Raw genomic sequence first — 25,417 nt, 5'->3', positions numbered from 1 at the left:
CTGTGGCTCAGAGTTCACAGATTCCAATAAAATCGGAAAGTGGTCACTACCGTGTAAATCCGGTAGGACCCGCCAATTAAAATCAAGGAAAGAATTAGATGTACAAAGAGAAAGATCGATAGCTGTAAAAGTCCCAGTAGGACTGTGGAATTGTGTAACATCCCCAGAATTCAAAACCTCCAATCCTTCATCATCCTCAATAAAAGAACCGATTAAAACCCCACGAGGATTACTAGCACCTTCATCCCACAATGGGTGACGGCCGTTAAAATCTCCCAACAAAAGAAAGGCGGAGTCAGCTGACGCACCAGGCCGTCAAGCTCACCCCTGGAGACAGGAAGCCGAGGAGGAGATATAAACTGCAAATAGTGTACAGTCGTCCCATAAAGACCTTAACAGCAACCACCTGAAGGGAGAGTTGAGTTGCAAGGGACAACAGGTATATCCTGACGGACTAGAATAGCTGTGCCACCGTGGTGGCCCTGGTCAGGAAAGGAGTGCTAAAAAGGCACGATAGCCAGGAGGACTAGAATAAGTACTATCACCTAGCATAGTCTCTTGTAGAGCTACACAGGCTGGAGAGAACTCCGACAGCAAAGCTCGGAGTTCCCCACGAGGCGCGAAGGCCTCTACAGTTCCACTGTAGAAGCTTGAAGATGACTATTTGGTGCAGTGGACGGGCGAGCCTTTTGAGGCTGCCCGTGACTGACCTGACTAGAAATAATCAAACGACGAGAAGACACCGGGAGTTGAGATGTGCCGGGTCGTTGGACCGCAGCCTTTCGGCCTATCGGTGAGTGATGCGAACCATCATCACTTCCTACCGGTCCTCGGAGGACGAGGATCAGGCAGGACTGCACTTTTGATACAGTTGGTCCACGAGGGACGGCTGTGACAATATCATCGGACGTCTCCATGCTAAGACCGTCCTCATCACAAGAAGCCCGATCTGAGACGGAGGGCGTCACAGAAGGCTGGACAGAAACTACTGGAGCTACCATTGCAGAGCGGTCCCTGGAGGACTCACGATCATGTGCACCGGGAGAAACCTTAGACTGCTTAGGCTGAGCTAAATCTATCGACTCCGCAGAGCCGCGGTGCCGTTTGGTCAGGCCCTTCAAAGGCTTAGGCGATACAGGTGGCAAATGGACATCCACTACATGGGTGACTTTGGTCAAGTCCGTATTATTCTCGTCACTTCTTAAGAGATGACTCAACTGAGTCATCGGACAAAAGGGCAAACCTATTAGCCAGATGAACAGGACCACCCGCCCCAACAGAGCGAGAGGTAGCAGGAGTTGTCTTCGGACCGGCAGACTCAGCTGAAGAGCGAGCGGCCAATGAAGCATAGGATGTCGCACCAGTACCGTCCTTCTGGCGGTACAGGAGTTCACGGCGGGCGCTACCGAGGCTGATGAACTGACTGTTAGCAAGCTGTAGAATGTCCTGCTCCAGGCGATACCTGGGCATTGCCTGGAACGTACCTGGTGAGCATCACGGCAATGAAAACAATAAGCTGCAGCATTGCAATGCTCCTCAGAATGTGAGTCTAGTGCAGAGCAATTACCACATCGAGAAGCTTCCTTACACGAGCTTTTGCCGTGACCGTACCCATAGCATGAGAAACACTGAAGAGGGCGAGAAACAAAACGCCTCACCCTAAGATTGATAGGACCGATATTAACACGGTCAGGAGGGTGGAACCAAAAAGGTGAGAAGGACCATGTTGGAGGAGTTCCTCATCTTAGTCACCTTTTGGACTGAGCTAGGACACATTGCTAGTATTTCCTCTTCAGGAAATTCATAAAGATCCTGACTGTACACACAACCTTTACTGTAATTAAAGGTGGGATGAGCCTTAATAGTCTCAAACATGCTGTCAGAAGGGCATGGTAGATGTTGCAACATCCTTGCCTGCGTGATATCTTTGCTCGCACTAGCACCCCTTCCCATATTTCTTGAGGTTTCCCTCAGGAATCGTGCCGATCTCTTTGGACAGGTACCGGGAGGCATGGATGAAATTCCGCGCCCATTTCTGTAGTACGCCACAAACCAACGTGGAGGCGGGATCTGGCGGACTTCTGGAACTGAATTCTCTAAATAGTTTTCAAAAACATTTGGGATGTAATCCATGTCACTATCACGTGACTGGAGAAATTCAGTTTTAAAGCCAGAGCCGGCAAGAGGCAAAGATGCTACATGTCCATAAGCCAAACGGGCTTCATCACATGACATAAACGTCACATAGCAGCGGTTAGAAGGAAAGTCCTTATCATAAACCAGTCGAATGCGAACAAGCGTACCATACGCCTTGAGAAGTGAGTGCAAGGCGTGAAAGGAGAATGATGGATTAACATTTACCATCAAAAGGGAGTCATATGCAGCAGAAATGCGTCCTCAGAAGAACTCCCAGAACAGGAGACTGCTGTGGGAGGCCCTTGTGGAGGGAATCCTCCTTCCCACTCAGACCTGAAGATGACGTCTCGTGGGCCAGGTCAGCCACCTCACGAGAACCTGAATGTTTTTGTGTTTTACATATGTAAAAGTTACACAAAAATTGGCTCCAGGGCAAGGGAAACCACCTACTGGGACTACAATGGGAGGAGCGCTGGCTGCCGTGGACGGGTACCTCGTCCCCATGCGGACCAGTCGTTTTAAACAAAGGACCCACATGATGCGAATGTTTGTCCACGACAGAGCTGAAACTCCCCTCTAAAAGCATCCCAGCCTGGACACTCAACCATCCAGTACAGGACTGTCCTTATTGGGCGATCCCTCCAGCGGGTGGCTCCGCTGGTCCACTGGCAGCCTACGTAGGAACCATTTAGTTTGGCCCCTCACTAGCATGGGTAGCCCTTTCCCCCTCGAAAGGGCAGAGCAGGAGCCTATGCCCTCTCTAGCCTAGCTCGCCAGGTCACAGGGGCACGCAAGCCCCCCACCACGACAAGGCGGTTCCCATCTGGGGGGGTTGTGTGGGTGGAGGAACAGCGTCTGACTGAGAGACAGTGAGAATGTGTGGTGACTCATGACCGACCGTGTGACAGGATGCCGGAGTTCTGCCTATACGAGTTTCATACACGTCCAATTGAGAGGTTGTGGCTTATTACCACAGAAAACAGGATTCTATGACATACGGTAATCACCACGGAAACTTAATACGCCGTATTATATTAATTTGGTATCATCAATATCTTATATTGGATATATCACTAAGTAGTAAATTCCTTTTAGGTATCGGGAGTATCGGCATAAAATAAGCCGATACCGATACCGATACCGATACCCGAAAAAAAGGCCGATACCGCCGATTCCGATTCCGATAACGATGCATCGGTACATCTGTAACCAAGTCTCAGTAAGAAACGCCAGATCATCAGTAGAGGGACCTTAACGGAAGCCACACTGCCGATCAGACAGAAGATTGCAAAGAATCATTAAGAATCTTTTATATATATATATATATATATATATATATATATATATATATATATATATATATATATATATATATATATATATATATATATATATATATATATATATATTATTGTTACATTATTGGTGTGATGATATTATATATCCTAATAATTTTCCTTTTTCTAATGTCTATAACCTTTAGTGATTTACATAAAGGAATTATCTTTGTTTTCTTTTTGTTTATAAATGGCAATCAAAACTTTTTATATGTAGAGTTTAAAGGAAATAAATACTTTTACACCTCTCTCTCTCTCTCTCTCTCTCTCTCTCTCTCTCTCTCTCTCTCTCTCTCTCTCTCTCTCTCTCTCTCTCTATATATATATATATATATATATATATATATATATATATATATATATATATATATATATATATATATATATATATATATATATATATATATATATATATATATATATATATATATATATATATATATATATATATATATATATATATATATATATATATATATATATATATATATATATATATATATATATATATATATATATATATATATATATATATATATATATATATATATATATATATATATATATATATATATATATATATATATATATATATATATATATATATATATATATATATATATATATATATATATATATATATATATATATATATATATATATATATATATATATATATATATATATATATATATATATATATATATATATATATATATATATATATATATATATATATATATATATATATATATATATATATATATATATATATATATATATATATATATATATATATATATATATATATATATATATATATATATATATATATATATGACATATATATATCTGGAAATATGTTCTTACTGGGTATATTATTTCAGAGGGTAAGATCCAGAATGGCACGAAGGCAGTGAGAGAAGCAGTGGGGAAGTTGCTGAGTGAATACAACACCGTGCCACTGCCGGGTTTGCCTACATTTAACATCAATAGTGATAAAATAAGGTAATGACAAAACTGGCTAGAGAAAATGTATCGATGTAAATACGTGAATAAGACCTAAGAAATAAGGGATAAGCAAGGACAAATATGTCTATGACATGAATGGAATGGAATAATGAAACTTTGTAAAAATAACAATAATGGTTAATAGTAATAATAATAATAATAATAATAATAATAATAATAATAATAATAATAATAATAATAATATAATAATAATAATAGTAATAATGATAATGATAATAAAAATAATAATAATAATAATAATAATAATAATAATAATAATAATAATGATAATAATAATGATAATAATAATAATAATAATAATAATAATAATAATGTATGATAATATTAAGAACATAAACAACAACAACAACAACAATAAAAATAATAATAATAATAATAATGATAGTAATAATAATAATAATAATAATAATAATAATAATAATAATAATAATAATAATAATAATAATAAGTTTAATAATAATGATAAGAATAGCAATAACAGTAATAATAATGATAACAATAGTAGTAATAAGACTTTGTTAATCTAATTACACGTGTATGCTATTGATGTCCTTCAATGGTCACCACAGTGAGCGCAAGTTTGATATAAATGGATGTCGCGGAAACCGACTGCTCTTTAATTTTATGTAAGAAACGGGTAAATAAATAAATTGCTTCTTAAAAATTCTACTTCACATTGAATCATTTATACATTAGTGATTAAAAATAAGAATTTGGTGTTAATATTACTAAAATGTTATGATAATGATAACAGTATGTAATAGATACTATGCTAAAAATGATAAGAAGAATGATAATGATAACTATAATTATAATAACTATAATTATAAAAATGATAAACATTATCATATTGTTATTATTATTATTATTATCATTATTATTATCATTATTATTATTATTATTATTATTATTATTATTGATATCATTATTATTTATTATTATCATTATTTTTATTATTATTATTTTTATTACTAATGATAATGTTATCTACAATAAGTATTTCTACTACTACTACTACTACTACTACTACTACTACTACTACTACAACTATCGCCACCATCACTACCATTACTACTTCTAATACTATATATAGTTAAAATCTATTTTGCATGCTAGATTGCAATGGCGGTTTGTATATAGGCAATATGGAACTGCCGTACCCTTAATTTCCACTCGGTGTTATCGATATTATACATAATAGGTAAATTTTTCTTTCATTCTTCCTTTTTACTTGTACCTTATATAATCCTTAAATTTAATTTGAGAAGCCGTCTCCTAGCTAATGAAAAAAAAAAAAAAAATCCTTGTATACAATAGAAGTGTGATATTCACAACTTCAACGAAGCGGCGTGTACCTGTGCACGAGATAGAAATAAAGGAGAGGGACCAGTCTCTCACCATTGCAGTCGGCGATCCTAGCATGCTGTAGCGTTTCTTTTTGGCTCTGCGTGTGATGTACTTAAATGCCATATACCATATTATTTAATATAATATAAGGTTTTAGAATTCAAGGTCGTATTTTCTAAAAAGGTCCACTCTCTGAAAAAGACAAGACTCAAAACGGGACTTTTCTGTTGAATATCCTTTTTGTATATATATTTACTACTTAATAATATGATCAATAGTTATTATTAAGAGGTTAGACTCTTCTCCTCCCGAGGGGCGAGGAAACAGAGGTATCCTTTTTCCTTTTATTTGGTTACTACACCAGTCTAGGTGGTGGTACTCAGGCGGCGAATGGCCATAAGACGGCTTCTGCCTCATAAATGGTGGGTAATGAGCGGCCCGGTGTAGGGGGGTTTCCGGCCACAGGTTGTGCAGGTGTCGCAGCCAGACGGTAAATGTCCAGGGGCAGGATCCACTAAACTGTTACGTATTTCGTAAGTCCTTAAGAAATCCGTATCTCTGCTAAGAGTTATTAACTAAACACTCACGTACTTCGTACGTACATCAAAAGTTAATAAGTACTCTCTCGGGACCCCTAAAGGTTTCGTAATCCGGAACTATGGGCGTCTTTTCTCCACTACACAACTCCGACGAAGCCAGAGTTTATAAGATGAAGTAGATTGAAATAAAGAACTACAGGTGACACAAGCACATGAATGGTCTGAGAAGTGATGAAAGACTCTCTAAATATGAAAATACTAGTGTATCAGCACATGATTGTATCATCTGAAAAGGAAAGGAGAATGAAATATGTAGGCTAATTGTATGTGACATTATCATATGACAGTGGCCTGAGGAGGAAATGAGATTGAGATAAGTGTACTAGTACAATGAATATAGAAAAATGCTCAAACATAGTGCTAATACTTTTATGGTGACTTATTGGCGTACAGTGTACAGTGTAAATCAATGATCTGAGTGCCTAGCAGTGACGTACGTGAAGAGAGAGAGAGAGAGAGAGAGAGAGAGAGAGAGAGAGAGAGAGAGAGCCTGACAGTGACAGTGCAATTTAAGTATGGCTCTTATTTCATTTGTATTCATATAATTATATGGTTTGGCAGTGACTGATTCCCATCTTTTAAACTTATCGCCATTAATGAAGTAATAAATATATGTTTCGTAACTTGTAGATCATGCTTTCTATCACTAATAATGTTGATACACACAATGGGTCGCGTTGGTACACACAGTGGACCGAGTTGGTATAGGTGAGCCGAGTTGACAATGAACCGAGTTGGCAGTGGGTTGAGTTGCCCTGTAACCCTGTTTTAAGATTCACCCAAAACAGAGCCCAAAAGAGTGTAACAGAGCAACTCATCCCAGCCTATTGCCAACTCGGCTCATTGTCAACTCGGCTCACCTATCCCATCTCGGACCACTGTGTGTATCAAAACAGTCCATTTTGTGTATCAACATTAAATCAATGATGGGAAAACATGATCTACAAGTTACAAAACATATATTTATTACTTCATTAAGGTGGGAATCAGTCACTCCCAAACATTGTTATATGTATACAACTGACATAAAAGCCTTTCTTACATTGCATTATCACTGTCAGGCTCTCTCTCTCTCTCTCTCTCTCTCTCTCTCTCTCTCTCTCTCTCTCTCTCTCTCAAGTACGTCACTGCCTGCTACTCATACCTCTCAGATCATTGCTTTACACTGTACGCATTTTCGCCAAAAAGTCACCAAAAAAATATTAACACTATCATTGAGCATCTTTCTAGATTCACTGTACTAGCATATATATTTCAATCTCCTTCGCTCCTCAGGCCACTGTCATACTATAATGTCACAATTAGCTTACATATTTCACTCTCCTTTCCTCTTCAGCTGCTACTATCATATGCTAATACACTAGTATTTTCATATATAAAAGAGTCTTTCATTGCTTCTCAGGCCATTTATGTGTTTATGTCATCTGTAAATTTTTATTTCAATTTACTTCATCTTCTTCTAAACTCTGGCATCGTCAGTTTTTGCCTCGGGGGCAATGTAGTGGAGAAATAGCGCTCGTAGTTCCGGGTTTACGAAACCTTACGGGGTCCAGAGAGAATACTTAACTTTTGAGGTACGTACGAAGTACGTAAGCGTTTAGTGAATAGCTCTTAGCAGAGATACGAACTTCTTAAGGATACACGAAATATGTAACAATTTAGTGAATCCTGCCCTAGGGCAGCTTCCATCTTGTGGGTGGTGGGGAGGGAGCGGCTTGGGTTGCTTGGTGGCGACGAGACGGGGCCCAGCATCCACGAGGCTACACACCGGGTGCTGGACTGATGCTCATCTGTTCCTGGCGATGGCGATGGTGTAAGGGGCGAGATAGGGTCAGGGACGGGGGCGGGGAGGGGTGTTAGAATAAGGCGCCGCAACATCAGCGGTCATCTGGCGCCGCTACGAAATGTTAAAAAAGACATCGTGAAATAAAAAAAAATAACTAAAAGCAATTAAAGATACACAAAACGAAAAACAAAGAAAAACTCTGGAAACAAAAGTAACTAAAATATAGTATACAACAAAAGTTAATAAAACATTAAAATACATATAATAAAATCAAATAAAATTCACAGCTTTGGGAGAAGGCCAGCTTCTCCCAAAAATCTAAAAACGTCATGGCCCTAGGCCAGGCACTCTGGCCCAAGGACCTTTGAGATATAATAGACACCGCTATCTTTACCGCGATAGCGGTGGAGGTAACGGTTTCTTAGATCAGTCAGACTGGGGGCACTCAACAACCAGGTGCCGAACTGTAAGTGGCACCAGGCAGTCATCACAGTAAGGTTGAGGGTTCCTGGTCAAGATGTATCTTTGTGTACGGTACGTGTGACCTATACGAAGTCGCGCCAATAAAGTCTGTGCACGGCGATCCCGGACATGGGTGTATGTCCACTGAGGGAGAGTGGAAGTGGTGATCTCTCCCATTTTCGAGGTTGCGAACCCCGTTAGTCATCTCCTCTGCCAAATTGCTGCGACCGCCACACGAATAAGATGAGAAACATCTCGAAACGGAACAGGGGCAGGAGATGGAGCGCGACTTCCTGCCTTATTAGCGAGGCGATCTCCGTGTTCATTCCCTGGAACACCTAAATGACCAGGGACCCAACAGAACCCAACACGATATCCCCTTCTGGTAAGTAGATAGAACCTCTCCAGGGCTGATACAACCAATGGGTGAAAGGAAATAAAAGAAGAGAGAGCAGTAAGAGCACTGCGACAGTCACTAAAAATTGTAAAAGACGAAACCGGGAGAGTAAAAATTATTTGTAAAACTAGGACTATGGCAGACAGCTCGGCAGTAAAGACGGATGCCACTGAAGGAAGGCTGGGACACCGATAAAAAGTGGGGAAAACCACACTAAACCCAACGCCTGCGTCGGATTTGGAACCATCAGTAAAGACGGGGATGTCATCAGAATGGATAAAAAAGTGTTCTAAAAACCGTGTGTGGGACACAGATGGCAGAAAATCCTTCATGCCATCCATGGCAGAAGGGCATAATAAAACAACCGGAAGCTGCCAATAACCAACTCGTGGGAGCCGGAAAGAGTAGACAGAAGTGGGGGTCGATAGATAAATCCATCATGATGTTTGCCACTCGGTAAAAAAGGATTAGGTAAAATCGGTCGAGTGACATACGTCTGCGAACGCGAGTCCCGCAATTATGACAGACAAGGGACAGAATCAGGAAGACATCGCAGCATGGAAAACTGGCGCCGGAGGTCGAGCGGCCAGAAACCAGCATCCAGTAGAAGGCTAGGTATTAGAGATGTCCGAAATGCACGGAGTCAAGCACGCTTAGCCGTGCATCCGTTACGGATGAGTAGATCTCACAGCCGTATTCTAGCTTTGGAAGTATAAGTGTACGGTGCAGAAGCAGCAAAGTGTCCCTGTCCGCACCCCAAGAAGTGTGACTTAAAACCCGAAGAAGGGATAATGTTTGCCGACAAGACGCCTTAAGAGAACGGATATGGGGAACCCAGGTGACACGGTTGTCAAATAAAAGGCCAAGATATCGAGTCGCCTCCACGCATGAGAGGCGTTTATTGGCGAGGTATAAATCAGGGTCTGGATGGACACCAAGGTTGCGACAAAAATGCATGACTGCGGTCTTCGAGGTGGAGAATCGAAAACCTTTCACGTTAGCCCAACTGGACACCCTATTGATCGCCAGTTGGAGCTTCCGCTCAATCAGTGACATCCTAGCAGCAGCAAAAGAAATACATAAATCATCAATATATAAGGAGCTGTGAATGCCATCTGGAAGAGTATCTATCACACCATTAATGGCGACTGCGAATAGTGTAACACTAAGACTACTTCCCTGTGGGATGGATGGATGGATCTTAATTTTAGGCGCCGCAACATCAACGGTCATGTGGCGCCGCTACGATATTTTATTTAGAACTAAAAGCAAATAAAAACAATAAAATGAAAGGTCACTAAAAAATACTACAACTACAATAAAATGAAATAAAACATTAAAAATACATATAATAAAAGGAAACAAAATTCACACATTGGGGCGGAGCCCAGCTTCTCCCAGGTACTTGTAAACGTCATGGCCTGGGGCCAGACATGCTGGTCCAAGCACCTTTGAGAGATGGTAGACACTGCTATCTCTACCGCCGCAGATCGTAACTCGATCAAACTAGGGAACTCTACCAACAGGTGCCGCACGGTGAGCGGCACCAAGCAGTCATCACAGTAAGGTTGAGGGTCCCTGGTCAGGAGGTACCTTTGTGTAAGGTACGTGTGACCTATACGAAGTCGCGCCAATAAAGTCTGTGCACGGCGATCACGGACATGGGTGAATGTCCACTGAGGGAGTGTGGAAGGAGTGATCTCTCCTATTTTCGAGGTTGCGACCTCCGTTAGCCATCTCCTCTGCCAAATTGCTGCAACCGCCATACGAATTACATGAAATACATCTTGAAACGGAACAGGGGAAGGAGATGGAGCGCGACTCACTGCCTCTTTAGCGAGGCGGTCTGCGTGTTCATTCCCTGGAACACCAACGGGACCAGGAACCCAACAGAAACCAACACGATATTCTCGTTTGGTAAGAAGATATAGCCACTCCAGGGCTGATAAAACCAAAGGGTTAAAGGAGACAGTGCAAGAGAGAGCAGTAAGAACACTGCGACAGTCACTAAAAATTGTAAAAGACGAAACAGGGAGAGTAAAAATTATCTGTAAAGCTAAGACTATGGCAGACAGCTCCGCGGTAAAAACGGATGCCACTGAAGGAAGACTGCCAGACCGATAAAAAGATGGGAAAACCCCACTAAACCCAACGCCTGCGTCGAATTTGGACGCAAAACAGGAATATCATTAGAATGGATAAAAAAGTATTCTAAAAACCGTGTGTGGGACAGAGCTGGCAGAAAATCCTTCTTGCCATCCATGGCAGGAGGGCATAATGCGATAAAAGGAAGCTGCCAATAACCAACTCGTGGGAGACGGAAAGAGTACACAGGAGTGGGGTCGATAGATAAATCCGCCATGAGATATGCAACTCGATGGATGGATGGATGGATTTAATGTTAGGCGCCGCAACAGCGGTCATTTGGAACCGCTAAGAATTTTTAATGGAAAACAAAAAAGTTTAAAAGAAAAATTATAAAATGACTAAAAGCAGTTAAAAACAATAAAATTTAAGGTAGCTAAAAAAAAAACTACAATAAATTAAATAAAACATTAAAATACATATAATAAAATAAAATTCACAGCTTTGGGAGAAGGCCAGCTTCTCCCAAAAACCTAAAAACATCATGGCCTTGGGCCAGGCACTCTGGTCCAAGGACCTTTGAAATATAATAGACACCGCTATCTCTACCGCGACAGCGGTAGAGGTAGCGGTGTCATAACTCGATCAAACTAGGGCACTCTACCAACAGGTGCCGCACGGTGAGCGGCACCAAGCAGTCATCACAGTAAGGTTGAGGGTCCCTGGTCATGAGGTACCTGTGTGTAAGGTACGTGAGACCTATACGAAGTCGCGCCAATAAAGTTTGTGCACGGCGATCACGGACATGGGTGTAAGTCCACTGAGGGAGTGTGGAAGTGGTGATCTCTCCCATTATCGAGGTTGCGACCCTCGTTAACCATCTCCTCTGCCAAATTGCTGCAATCGCCACACGAATTGCATGAAATACATCTCGAAACGGAACAGAGGAAGGAGATGGAGCGCGACTTGCTGCCTCTTTAGCGAGGCTGTCTGCGTGTTCATTCCCTGGAACACCAACGTGACCAGGGACCAAACGGAACACAAAACGATATCCTCTTCTCGTGAGTAGATAGAGCCACTCCAGAGCTGATAAAACCAATGGGTGAAGGGAAATAAAAGAAAAGAGAGCAGTAAGAGCACTGCGAGAGTCACTAAAAATTGTAAAAGACGAAACCGGGAGAATAGAAATTATCTGTAGAACTAGGACTATGGCAGAGAGCTCCGCAATAAAAACGGGTGCCACTGAAGGAAGACTACCAGACCGATAACATGAGGGGAAGACCACACTAAACCAAACGCCTGCGTCAGATTTGGAACCATAAGTAAAAACGGGAATGTCATCAGAATAGATAAAAAAAGTGTTCTTAAAATCGTGTGTGGGACAGAGCTGGCAGAAAATCCTTCTTGCTATCCATGCCAGGAGGGCATAATGAAAGAACCGGAAGCTGCCAATAACCAACTCGTGGGAGCCGGAAAGAGTAGACAAGAGTGAGGTCGATAGACAAGTCCATCATGAGGTTTGCCACTCGAAGGCCAAAAGCTTTAGGTAGACTCGGTCGAGTGACATACGCCTGCGAACGCAAGTCCCGCAATATTGACAGACAAGGGACAGAATCAGGAAGACGGTAGGTGCGAAACCAACACCGGAGCATCGAAGACTGGCGCCGGAGGTCGAGCGGCCAGAAACCAGCATCCACTAGAAAGGTATTGGAGATGTCCGAAATGCACCCGTAGCCAAGCAGACCCCAGCATGATGCACGGAGTCAAGCGTGCGTAGTCGTGCATGCGTTGCGGATGAGTAGATCTCACAGCCGTATTCCAGCTTTGGAAGTATAAGTGTACGATGCAGAAGCAGTAAAGTGTCCGTGTCCGCACCCCAAGAGGTGTGACTTAAAACCCGAAAAAGGGATAGTGCCGTCCTGTAAGACGCTTTAAGAGAACGGAAATGGGGAGCCAAAGTAAGACGGTTGTCAAAAAATAGGCTAAGATATCGAGTGGCCTCCACACATGAGATGCGTCTATTGGCTAAGTATAAATCGGGATCTGAATGAACGCCACGATTACGACAAAAATTAATAGACACGGTCTTTGAGGTGAAGAAACGAAAACCATTTATGTTGGCACAACTAGACTCCCGATTGATTGCCAGTTGGAGCTTTCGCTCAATCAGTGACATCCTAGCAGCAGCAAAAGAAATACATAAATCATCAACATATAAGGAGCTGTGAATGCCATCTGGAAGAGTTTCTATCACACCATTAATGGCGACTGCGAATAGTGTAACACTAAGAATACTTCCCTGTGGGACACCATCATTTAGAGCAGTAGCCTCGGAGAGAACACTCCCTACTCGAACCCGTAAAAGACGTCTGGATAAAAACTGCTGTATAAAAATAGGAAGGTGAGCACGAAGGCTAAAATTAAACAAGAACTGTAAAATGCCAAGACACCAAGCCGTGTCGTAGGCCTTCTCCAAGTCAAAAAACACTGTTACTTGATGGTGGTGATTAGCGAAGGTCTTACAAATAGAAAACTCTAAAAATAAAAGAGCATCAGTAGTAGACATAATCTTTCGAAAGCCGTACTGTACCGATGACAAATACTTCCCCCTCTCCAAGTACCACACGAGTCTAACATTTACCATCTTTTTAACACCTTATAAATGCAGAATGTCAAAGATATAGGACGGTAGTTTGAAACACTGAAGATTATCTTTCCCAGGCTTCGGAAATGTGAGAACCACTGCGACAGCCCAAGAAGATGGAAAGTCACCGGTATGCCAAATTATATTATAAAGATTTAATAAAAAGTTAAAAGCACTGTCAGACATGTGGCGCAAGAAGGAATAAGGAATATCATCTGGACTAGGAGAAGAGTCGTCACACTGGGACAAAGCAGTCCGTAACTCGGAGGCAGAGAAGGGGACATTATAAGACTCCCCTCCAGTGGAAGAAAAATTTATGCCGAGAGATTCTATACTCTGGCGGTGACGTGCGCCCGGGGCTGCAGGATCCCTCCGGGAAACACTGAAAAGTGCTCCGCGAAGAGGTCGGCGACAGTCCAGACACCGTTCGCCCAGCAGACAACAAAACTGGTGGGGGAGGAGCAGAATACTCTCCAGCAATTCGGCGGACTTTGTTAAAGACATCTGTAAGAGGGGTGTGGGTATTAATGGAAGATACACAAGCTTTCCAAGAGGCTCTTTGTGCCTCTTTCAAAACGCAGCGGGCCCGAGCTCGGCAGCGTCAAAAAGCTTCCAGGCACTGCGGCTCCCCAAGCTGTCGCCGGAGACGAGAAAAAGCTGCCCGTTTCGTTTTCACTGCGTTTGTGCATGCTGCGTTCCACCAAGGAACGGGACGCTTAGTAAAGCGACCGGACGTCCTAGGGATTGTCTGAAGCGCTGCGGAATGTAAAAAAATCAGTAAAATAATCAACAGCCTCGGCACAAGTAGAAAAGTCAGCTAGCGGACGGATAAAAGAGCTAAGATCTGTGAATCGAAGCTGGGACTGTGGCTTAGAGTTCGAATATTGTAATAAAATCGGAAAGTGGTCACTACCGTGTAAATCCGGTAAGACCCATCAATTAAGATCAAGGAAAGAATTAGATGTACACAGAGAAAGATCAATAGCTGTAAAAGTCCCAGCAGGATTGTGGAAATGTGTAATGTCCCCAAAATTTAAAACCTCCAATCCCTTATCTTCAATAAAAAAACTGATTAAAACCCCACTAGGATTACTAACACCTTCATCCCACAATGGACGACGGCCGTTAAAATCTCCCAACAAGAGGAAAGGCGGAGTCAGCTGACGCACCAGGCTGTCAATCTCACCCCTGGAGACAGGAACCCGAGGAGAGATATATAAACTGCAAATAGTGTAGGATCGTCCCATAAAAACCTTAAAAGCAACCACCTGAAGGGGAGAGTTGAGTTGCAAGGGGAGAACAGGTATGTCTTGTCGGACTAGGATAGCTGTGCCACCGTGGTGGCCCTGTTCGGGGAAAGGAGTGCTAAAAAGGGCACAATGTCCAGGAGGACTAGAATAAGTACTATCACTAGCATAGTCTCTTGTAGAGCTACACAGGCTGGAGAGAACTCCGACAGTAAAACACGGAGTTTTCCCCACAAGGCGCCTTTTCAAGGGTCTGCCCATGACTCACCTGACTAGAATTAATCATGCAATGAGAAGACACCGGGAATTGAGATGTGCTGGGTCGTTGGACCGCAGCCTTTCGGCCTACCGGTGAGTGATGCGAACCATCATTACTCCTACCGGTCCTCGGAGGACGAGGGTCAGGCTGGACTGCACTTTTTGACACAGCGGGTCCAAGAGGGACGGCTGTGACAATATCATCGGACGTCTCCATGCTAAGACCGTCCTCATCACAAGAAGCCCAATCTGAGACGGAGGGCGTCATAGAAGGGTGGACAGAAACAACTCGAGCTACCATTTCAGAACGGGGAGGGTGGGGTTAAGATAAGGCGCCGCAACATCAGCGGTCATTTGGCGCCGCTATGAAATGTTAAAAAGACATCGTAAAATTAAAAAGACATCGTAAATAAAAAAAAAAACTAACTAAAAGCAATTAAAAACTACAAAACTAAAAACAAAGTAAAATTCTGAAATCAAAACTATCTAAAATACAGTATACAATAAAAGTATTAAACATTAAAATACATATAATATAATCAAATAAAATTCACTGCTTTGGGAGAAGGCCAGCTTCTCCCCAAAAAAACGAAAAACATCATGGTCCTGGGCCAGGCACTCTGGTCCAAGGACCTTTGAGATATAATAGACACCGCTATCTCTACTGCGACAGAGGTAGAGGTAGCGGTGTCTTAAGTCAGTCAAACTAGGGCACTCCACTAGGAGGTACCGAACCGTCAGCGGCACCAAGCAGTTATCACAGTAAGGTTGAGGGTCCCTGGACAACAGGAACTTATTTGTAAGATACGTGTGACCTATACGCAGTCGCGCCAATAAAGTCTGTGCTCGGCGATCCCGGATATGGGTGTATGTCCACTGAGGGAAAGAGGAAGTAGTGAGCTCTCCCATTTTCGAAGTTGCTATCCCCGTTAGCCATCTCCTCTGCCAAATTACTGCAACTGCCTCACGAATTACAGGAAATACATCTCGGAACGGAAAAGGGGCAGGAGATGGAGCGCGACTTGCTGCCTCTTTAGCGAGGCGCTCTGCGTGTTAATCTCTAGAACACCAACGTGACCAGGGACCCAACAGAACTTAACACGAAATCCTCTTCTGGTAAGTAAGTATAGCCACTCTAGGGCTGATAAAACCAATGGGTTAAGGAAGATAGTGGAAGAGAGAGCAGTAAGAACACTGCGAGTCACAAAAAATTGTAAAAGACGAAACCGGGAGAGTAAAAATTATCTGTAAAGCTAAGACTATGGCAGACCGCTCCGCAGTGAAGACGGATGCCACTGAAGGAAGGCTGCAACACCGATAAAAAGAGGGGAAAACAACACTAAATCCAACGCCTGCGTCGGATTTAGAACCATCAGTAAAAACGGGAATATCATCAGAATGAGTTAAAAAGTGTTCTAAAAACCGTGAGTGGGACAGAGTCGGCAAAAAATCCTTCTTGCCATCCATTACAGGAGGACATAATGAAACAACCGGAAGCTGCCAATAACCAACTCGTGGGAGCCGGAAAGAGTACACAGGGGTGGAGTCGATAGATAACTCTGCCATGAGATTTGCAACTCTAAGGCCAAAAGGTTTAGGGAGACTCGGTCGAGTGACATTTGCCTGCGAACGCGAGTCCCGCAACATTGACAGACAAGGGACAGAATCAGGAAGACGGTGGGTGGGAAACCAACACCGGAGCAGCGAAGACTGGCGCTGGAGGTCGAGCGGCCAGAAACCAGCATCCACTAGAAGACTAGGTATTGGAGATGTCCGAAATGCACCCGTAGCCAAGCGGATCCCAGCATGATGCACGGGGTCAAACGTGCGTAGTTGTGCATCCGTTGCGTGGGTCCCCACGATGTCGCCAGAGACGACAAAAAGCTGCCCGTTTCTCTTTCACCGCTTCAGTGCATGCTGCGTTCCACCATGGAACAGGACGCTTAGCAAAGCGGCCAGACGTCCTAGGGATTGTTTGAAGTGCTACTGAACGTATAAAATCAGTAAAATAATCAACAGCCTCAGCACAAGTAGAAAAGTCAGCCAACGGACAGATAAAAGAGCTAAGGTCTGTGAATCGAGGCCAATCTGCCTCGTCTAAAACCCAGCGTGAGGGCCGGGACTGTGATTCAGAGTTCACAGATTCCAATAAAATAGGGAAGTGGTCACTACCGTGTAAATCCGGTAGGACCCGCCAATTAAAATCAAGGAAAGAATTATATGCACATATAAAAAGATCGAAAGCTGTAAAAGTCCCAGTAGGACTATGGAAATGTGTGACATCCCCAGAATTTAAAATCTCCAATTCCTCATCCTCAATAAAAGAACCGATTAAAACCCTACGAGGACTACTAGCACCTTCATCCCACAATGGGTGACGGCCGTTAAAATCTCCCAACAAGAGAAAAGGCGGAGTCAGCTGACGCACCAGGCCGTCAAGCTCACCCATTTAGACAGGAACCCGAGGAGGGAGATATAAACTGTAAATAGTGTAGGATCATCCCATAAAAACTTTAACAGCAACCACCTGAAGAGGAGAGTTGAATTGCAAGGGGACAACAGATATGTCTTGACGGACTAGGATAGCTGTGCCACAGTGGTGGCCCTGGTCAGGGAAAGGAGTGCTAAAAAAGGCACGATAGCCAGGAGGACTAGAATAAGTACTATCACCTAGCATATTCTATTGTAAAGCTACATAGGCTGGAGAGAACTCCGACAATAAAGCTCGGATTTCTCCCCACGAGGCGCGAAGGCCTCTACAGTTCCACTGTAGATGCTTGAAGATGACTATTTAGGTGCAGTGGACGTGCGAACCTTTTGAATGGGCTGCCCGTGGCTCACCTGACTAGAAATAATCAACCGACGAGAAGACAGCGGGAGTTGAGATGTACCGGGTCGTTGGACCGCAGCCTTTCGGCCTACCGGTGAGTGATGCGAACCATCAATACTCCTACCGGTCATCGGAAGACGAGAGTTGGGCTGGACTGCACTTTTTGATACAGCGGATCCACGAGGGAAGGCTGTGAAAATATCATCAGACGTCTCCATGGAAAGACCGTCCTCATCACAAGAAGCCCGATCTGAGACAGAAGGTGTCAAAGGAGACTCAACAGAAACTACTGGAGCTACCTTAGTAGAGCTGTCCCTGGAGGACTCACGATTATGTGCACCGGGAGAAACCTTGGACTGCTTAGGCTGAGCTAAATCTAACGACTCCGCGGAGCCGCGGTGCCGTTTGGTCATGCTCTTCAAAAGCTTAGGCGATGCAGGAGGCAAATGGACATCCACTACATGGGTTAGTTTGGTCAAGTCCGTATTATTCTCGTCACTTCTTGCAGGTGACTCAACTGAGTCATCAGTCAGAAGTGCAAACCTATTGGCCAAGTGAACAGGACCACTCGCCCCAACAGAGCGAGAGGTAGCAGAAGGGGTTGTCTTTGGACCGGCAGACTCAACTAAAGTGCGTGCAGCCAATGAAGCATAGGATGTCGCACCAGTACCGGCCTTCTGGCGGTACAGGAGTTCACGGCGGGCGCTACCGAGGCTGATGAACTGAGTGTTAGCAAGCTGTAGAATGTCCTGCTCCAGGCGATACCTGGGGCATTGCCTGGAACGTACCTGGTGAGCATCACGGCAATGGAAACAATAAGCTGCAGCATTGCAATGCTCCTCAGTATGTGAGTCTAGAGCAGAGCAATTACCACATCGAGAAGCTTCCTTACAAGTACTTTTGCCGTGATCGTACCCATAGCATGAGAAGCACTGAAGAGGACGAGAAACAAGATGCCTCACCCAAAGATTAATAGGTCCGACATTAACACGGTCAGGGAGGGTGGACCCAAAAAAGGTGAGAAGGACCAAATTGGAGGAATTCCTCATCTTAGTGACCTTCTGGACAGAGTTAGGACACATAGCCAGTATTTCCTCCTCGGGAAATTCATAGAGATCCTGACTGTACACACAACCTTTATTGTAATTAAAGGCAGGGGAGATGTTGCAACATCCTTGCCTGCGTAAAGTCTTTTCCTCGCACGAGCACCCCCTTCCCGTATTTCTTGAGGTTTCCCTCAGGAATCGTGCCAATCTCTTTGGACAAGTACCCCTCGAAAGGGCAGAGTAGGGGCCTAAGCCCCCTCTAGCCCAGCTCGCCAGGTCACAGGGGCACGCAAGCCCCCCCACCACGACAAGGCGGTTCCCATATGGGGAGGTCTTTAGCGAGGCGATCTGCGTGTTCATTCCCTGGAATTCCTAAGTGACCAGGGACCCAACAGAACCCAACACAATGTCCTCGTTGGGTAAGAAGAAATAGCCACTCCGGGGCTGATAAAACCAAAGGGTTAAATTATAAAGTGCAAGAGAAAGAAGTAAGAGCACTGCGACAGTCACAAAAAATTGTAAGAGACGAAACCGGGAGCGATAGAAAATTATTTGTAAAGCTAGAACTATGGCAGACAGCTCCGCAGTAAAGACAGACGCCACTGAAGGAGGGCTGGCACACCGATAAAAAGAGGGTAAAACCACACTAAACCCAACGCCTGTGTTGGATTTGGAACCATCAGTAAAACTGGAATATCATTAGAATGGTGTTCTAAAAGTGTTCTAAAAACCGTGTGTGGGAGAGAAAAGGCATAAAATCCTTCTTGCCATCCATGGCAGGAGGGCATAATGAGATAACTGGAAACTGCCAATAACCAACTCGTGGGAGAGGGAAAGAGTACACAGGAGTGAGGTCGATAGATAAATCCGCCATAAGATTTGCAACTCAAAGGCCAAAAGGTTTAGGGAGACCAGGTCGAGTGTCATACACCTCCGAACGAGAGTCCCGCAATATTGACAGACAAGGGACGGAATCAGGAAGGCAGGGGGTCGCGAAACCAACACCGGAGCATCGAAGACTGGCGCCGGAGGTCGAGCGGCCAGAAACCAGCATCCACTAGAAGGCTAGGTATCGGGGATGTCCGAAATGCACCTGTAACCAAGCGGACCCCAGCATGATCCACGGAGTCAAGCGTGCGTAGTCGTGCATCCGTTGCGGATGAGTAGATCTCACAGCCTTATTCCAGCTTGGGAAGTATGAGTGTGCGGTGAAGCAGCAGCAACGTGTCCCTGTCCACACCCCAAGAGGTGTGACATAAAATTCGAAGAAGGGATAATACTGCTGACAAGACGCCTTAAGAGAACGGAAATGGGGAACCCAGGTGAGACAGTTGTCAAATAAAAGGCCAAGATATCGAGTTGCCTCCATGCATGAGAGGCGTTTATTGGCGAGGTATAAATCCGGGTCTGGATGGACACCACGGTTGCGACAAAAATGCATGGCTACGGTCTTGGAGGTGGAGAATCGAAAACAGTTCATGTTGGCCCAACTGGACACTCTATTAATCGTCAGTTGGAGCTGTCGCTCAATCAGTGACATCCTAGCAGCAGCAAATGAAATACATAAATCATCAACATATAAGGAGCTGTGAATGCCATCTGGGATAGTATCAATAACACCATTTATGGCGACTGCGAATAACATAACACTAAGAATACTTCCCTGTGGAACGCCATCATTTAGAGCAGTTGCCTCAGAGAAAACACTCCCCACTCGAACTCGTAAAAAACGTCTGGATAAAAACTGCTGGATAAAAAGAGGAAGGTGGCCACGAAGGCCCAAATTAAACAGAGACTGTAAAATGCCATGACACCAAGTTTCTCTAGCACAGCTTTAGTGCATGCTGCGTTTCAACAAGGAACGGGACACTTAGTAAAGCGACCTGACGTCCTAGGGATTGTCTAAAGCGCTACTGAAATAAAAAAAAATCGGTAAAATAATCGACAGCCTCAGCACAAGTAGAAAAGTCAGCCAGCAGACGGATAAAAGAGCTAAGGTCTGTGAATCGAGGCCAATCTGCCTTGTCTAAAACACAGCGTGGGGGCTGGGACTGTGGCTCAGAGTTCACAGATTGTAATAAAATCGGAAAGTGGTCACTACCGTGTAAATCCGGTAGGACCCGCCAATTAAAATCAAGGAAAGAATTAGATGTACACAGTGAAAGATCGATAGGTGTAAAAGTCCTAGTAGGAATGTGGAAATGTGTAACATCCCCAGAATTTAAAACCTTCAATCCCTCATCCTCAATAAAAGAACCGATTAAAACCCCACGATGATTACTAGCACCTTCATCACACAATGGGTGACGGCCGTTAAAATCTCCCAACAAGAGGAAAGGCAGAGTCAGCTGACGCACCAGGCCGTCAAGCTCACCCCTGGAGACAGGAACCCGAGGAGGGAGATATAAAGTGCGAATAGTGTAGGATCGTCCCATAAAAATCTTAACATCAACCACCTGAAGGGGAGAGTTGAGTTGCAAGGGGACAACAGGTATGTCTTGACGGACTAGGATAGCTGTGCCACCATAGTGGCTCTGGTCAGGGAAAGGAGTGCTAAAAAAGGCACGATAGCCAAGAGGACTAGAATAAGTACTCGTACTATTAACTAGCATAGTCTCTTGTAAAGCTACACAGGTTGGAGAGAACTCCGACAATAAAGCTCGGAGTTCCCCCCACGAGTCGCGAAGGCCTCTACAGTTCCACTGTAGAAGTTTGAAGATGACTATTTAGGTGCAGTGGACGGGTGAGCCTTTTGAATGGGCTGCCCGTGGCTCGCCTGACTAGAAATAATCAACCGACGAGAAGTCACCGGGAGTTGAGATGTACCGGGTTGTTGGAACGCAGCCTTTCGACCTACCGGTGAGTGATGTGAATCATCATCACTCCTACCGGCCATCGGAAGCCGAGGGTCAGTATGGACTGATAGAGTGGGTCTACGAGGGACGGCTGTGACAATATCATCGGACGTCTCCATGCAAAGACCGTCCTCATCACAAGAAGCATGATCTGAGACAGAGGATGTCACAGGAGGCTTAACAGAATCTACTGGAGCTACCCTAGTAGAGCGATCCCTGGAGGACTCACGATTATGTGCGCCGGGAGAAACCTTAGACTGCTTAGGCTGAGCTAAATCTAACGGCTCCGCAGAGCCGCGGTGCCGTTTGGTCATGCTCTTCAAAAGCTTACGCGATGCAGGAGGCAATTGGACTTCCACTACATGGGTTAGTTTGGTCAAGTCCGTATTATTCTCGTCGCTTCTTGCAGGTGACTCAACTGAGTCATCGGACAAAAGGGAAAACCTATTGGCCAAGTGAACAGGACCACCCGCCCCAACACAGCGAGAGGTAGCAGAAGGGGTTGTCTTTGGACCGGCAGACTCAATTGAAGTGCGTGCGGCCAATGAAGCATAAGATGTCGCACCAGTACCGGCCTTCTGACGGGGTAGGAGTTCACAGCGGGCGCTACCGAGGCTGATGAACTGAGTGGTAGCAAGCTGTAGAAGGTCCTGTTCCAGGCGATACGTAGGGCATTGCCTGGAACGTTCTTGGTGAGCATCACGGCAATGGAAACAATAAGCTGCGGCATTGCAATGCTCCTCAGAATGCAGAGGAATTACCACATCGAGAAGCTTTTTTACATGAACTTTTGCCGTGACCATACGAAAAACATGAGAAACACTTAAGAGGGCGAGAAACAAAACGCCTCACCCTAAGATTGATAAGACCGATATGAACACGGTCTGGGAGGGTGGAACCAAAGAAGGTGAGAAGGACCATGTTGGAAGAGTTCCTCAGCTTAGTCACCTTTTGGACTGACCTAGGACACATTGTTAGTATTTCCTCTCAGGAAATTTCTAAAGATCCTGATTGTACACACAACCTTTACTGTAATTAAAGGTGGGATGTGCCTTAATAGTGTCAAACATGCTGTCAGAAGGACATGGTAGATGTTGCAACATCCTTGCCTGCGTGATATCTTTCGCTCGCACTAGCACAACCTTACCGTATTTCTTGAGGTTTCCCTCAGGAATCATGCCGATCTCTTTCGACAGGTACCGGGAGGCATGTATGAAATTCCCGCGCCCATTTTTGTAATACACCACAAACTAACGTGGAGGCGGGATCTGGCGGACTTCTGGAACTGAATTCTCTAAATAGGTTTCAAAAACATTTGGGATGTAATCCATGTCACTGTCAGAAATATTACGTGACTGGAGAAATTCAGTTTTAAAGCCAGAGCCGGCAAGGGGCAGAGATGCTACATGTTCATAAGCCAAACGGGCTTCATCACATGACATAAACGTCACGCAGCAGCGGTTAGAAGGAAAGTCCTTTTCATAAACCAGTCGAATGCGAACAACCGCACCATATGCCTTGAGAAGTGAGTACAAGGCATGATAGGAAAATGATGGATTAACATTTACCATCAAAAGGGAGAAACATGCAGCAGAAATGCGTCTCTCAGAAGAACTCCCAGAACAGGAGACTGCTGTGGGAGGCTCTTGTGGACGGGAATCCTCCTTCCCACTCAGACCTGAAGATGACGTCTCGCGGGCCAGGTCAGCCACCTCACGAGAACCTAACAGTTTTTTGTGTTTAACCATATGTATAAAGTTATGCAAAAAATTGGCTCCAGGGGCAAGGAAAACCACCTACTGGGACTACAATGGGAGAGAGCGCTGGCTGCCGTGGACGGGGTACCTCGTCCCCATGCAGACCAGTCCTTTTAAAAAAAGGCCTTACATGATACGAATGTTTGTCCACGACAGAGCTGAGATCCCTGTCCCAAAGCATCCTAGCCTGGACACCCAACCATCCAGCACAGGACGGCTTCTATTGGGCGATCCCTCCAGCGGGTGGCTGCGCTGGTCCACTGGCAGCCTACGTAGGAACCATTTAATCTGGCCTCTTACTGGCGACCTTACTAGCATGGGTAGCCCTCTCCCCCTCGAAAGGGCAGAGCAGGGGCCTAAGCCCTTTCTAGCCTAGGTCGCCAGGTCACAGGGGCACGCAAGCCCCCCAACCACGACAAGGCGGTTCCCATCTGGGGGTGGGTCGGGGGAGGAAGCATGGGAGAAATCTTATGTTACTCCTGAAAACGTTTTCTATGAAAGTACTCGCTTTTAATAGAAGGCAGCACCGTCGCTGTCTTCCAAACTTTAACCCACACCACAACTTTCTTTCTGTATCTTCTTTGGTTCGAACTCAGCGCATGGCTGTGACGTTGTCGTCGTTGCATCACAATAGGAGAGGTTTCAAACTGTCAAGTTTTCAGTGTTTGCTGGCTGGGGTAATTCAGGAAATGGTCAGCATTGTCTTGCGGTACAGAATATATCGTCTCAAAACACTATTTTACGTTCTACTTATTGATTTATCATGGTTGTACTCCTTCCAATATTTTTCTGTTGTTGTTTTACTATGTTATTTCTTTATATTTACTTGAGTTAATACGATTAGTATCATTATATAAAGAAAAATATAGTCACATGATGTACCAAGCTTTTAAATTTTCAGAGACCTTAAAGGCCACGTCACGCGATGCGTCTTTTGTCGCTGGGTGTCTGTGCGGGTCTTGGCGGTTATTTCAAATTCGCACGCCTTTGCCCCATCATGCGGTCACACGATGACTCATTGTCCCGATGCGCGCCATGCCACGCCCACGCACAACAGCTTTTTGGGCTATTGTGCTGGCTTGTGCTATCAAGAAGAAAAAGAATAGCAGAAGAATATGGGTGAGACAATGGTTTCTTCGAAGAAAAACTTTAGGCAGCTATCAACAGATGTTTCTGGCTACAGGCTGTTCATTCACCATGCTACAGTACCACACCAGAATATCAAGAACATCCCTCAGCGTCATAATACTAGAGACCTGTCAAGCTATCTACGATGTACTAAAGAATGACTACATGAAAGTAAATTATTAAGATGACAATGTACACTATTTAGATTTTTTTATCTATTTTTTTCGTTTCCGGTACAACAGTAGTTTATAATAGACTGATGCATTGCAGGTAAGAGTAGTATGAACAAAAAAAATAATGTTACTAGGTAGGCTAGGTAGGAGGCACTGTCACTGTCCTGATGAGGTGTTGATGTCGCGTCACCCTCTGACAATCGCTGTGTGAACCCAACACTGCCGGGGAGGCTCGTGGCGCGCAACTTTTAACCCATGCACCGCGTTCTGATGTGTTGCGGGGACCGCCGAGGACAAA

General features: G+C 44.2%; 1 protein-coding gene across 1 annotated transcript in view; it reads left to right on the top strand.

Annotated features, from left to right (window-relative positions):
* The window catches only part of LOC123517639, a 55,633-nt gene that overhangs the window by 10,226 nt on the left and 19,990 nt on the right, over nucleotides 1–25,417 (top strand). The window contains exon 3 of the mRNA XM_045277940.1: nucleotides 4,361–4,481. Coding sequence (XP_045133875.1) covers nucleotides 4,361–4,481 — 121 coding nt within the window. The remainder of the gene's footprint in view (nucleotides 1–4,360; nucleotides 4,482–25,417) is intronic.

Source organism: Portunus trituberculatus, chromosome 42, assembly GCF_017591435.1.
Source record: "Portunus trituberculatus isolate SZX2019 chromosome 42, ASM1759143v1, whole genome shotgun sequence".
NCBI classification, from domain to species: domain Eukaryota; kingdom Metazoa; phylum Arthropoda; class Malacostraca; order Decapoda; family Portunidae; genus Portunus; species Portunus trituberculatus.
Note: the sequence above shows the minus strand (reverse complement) of the source record. Positions and strands in the feature narration are given on the sequence as shown.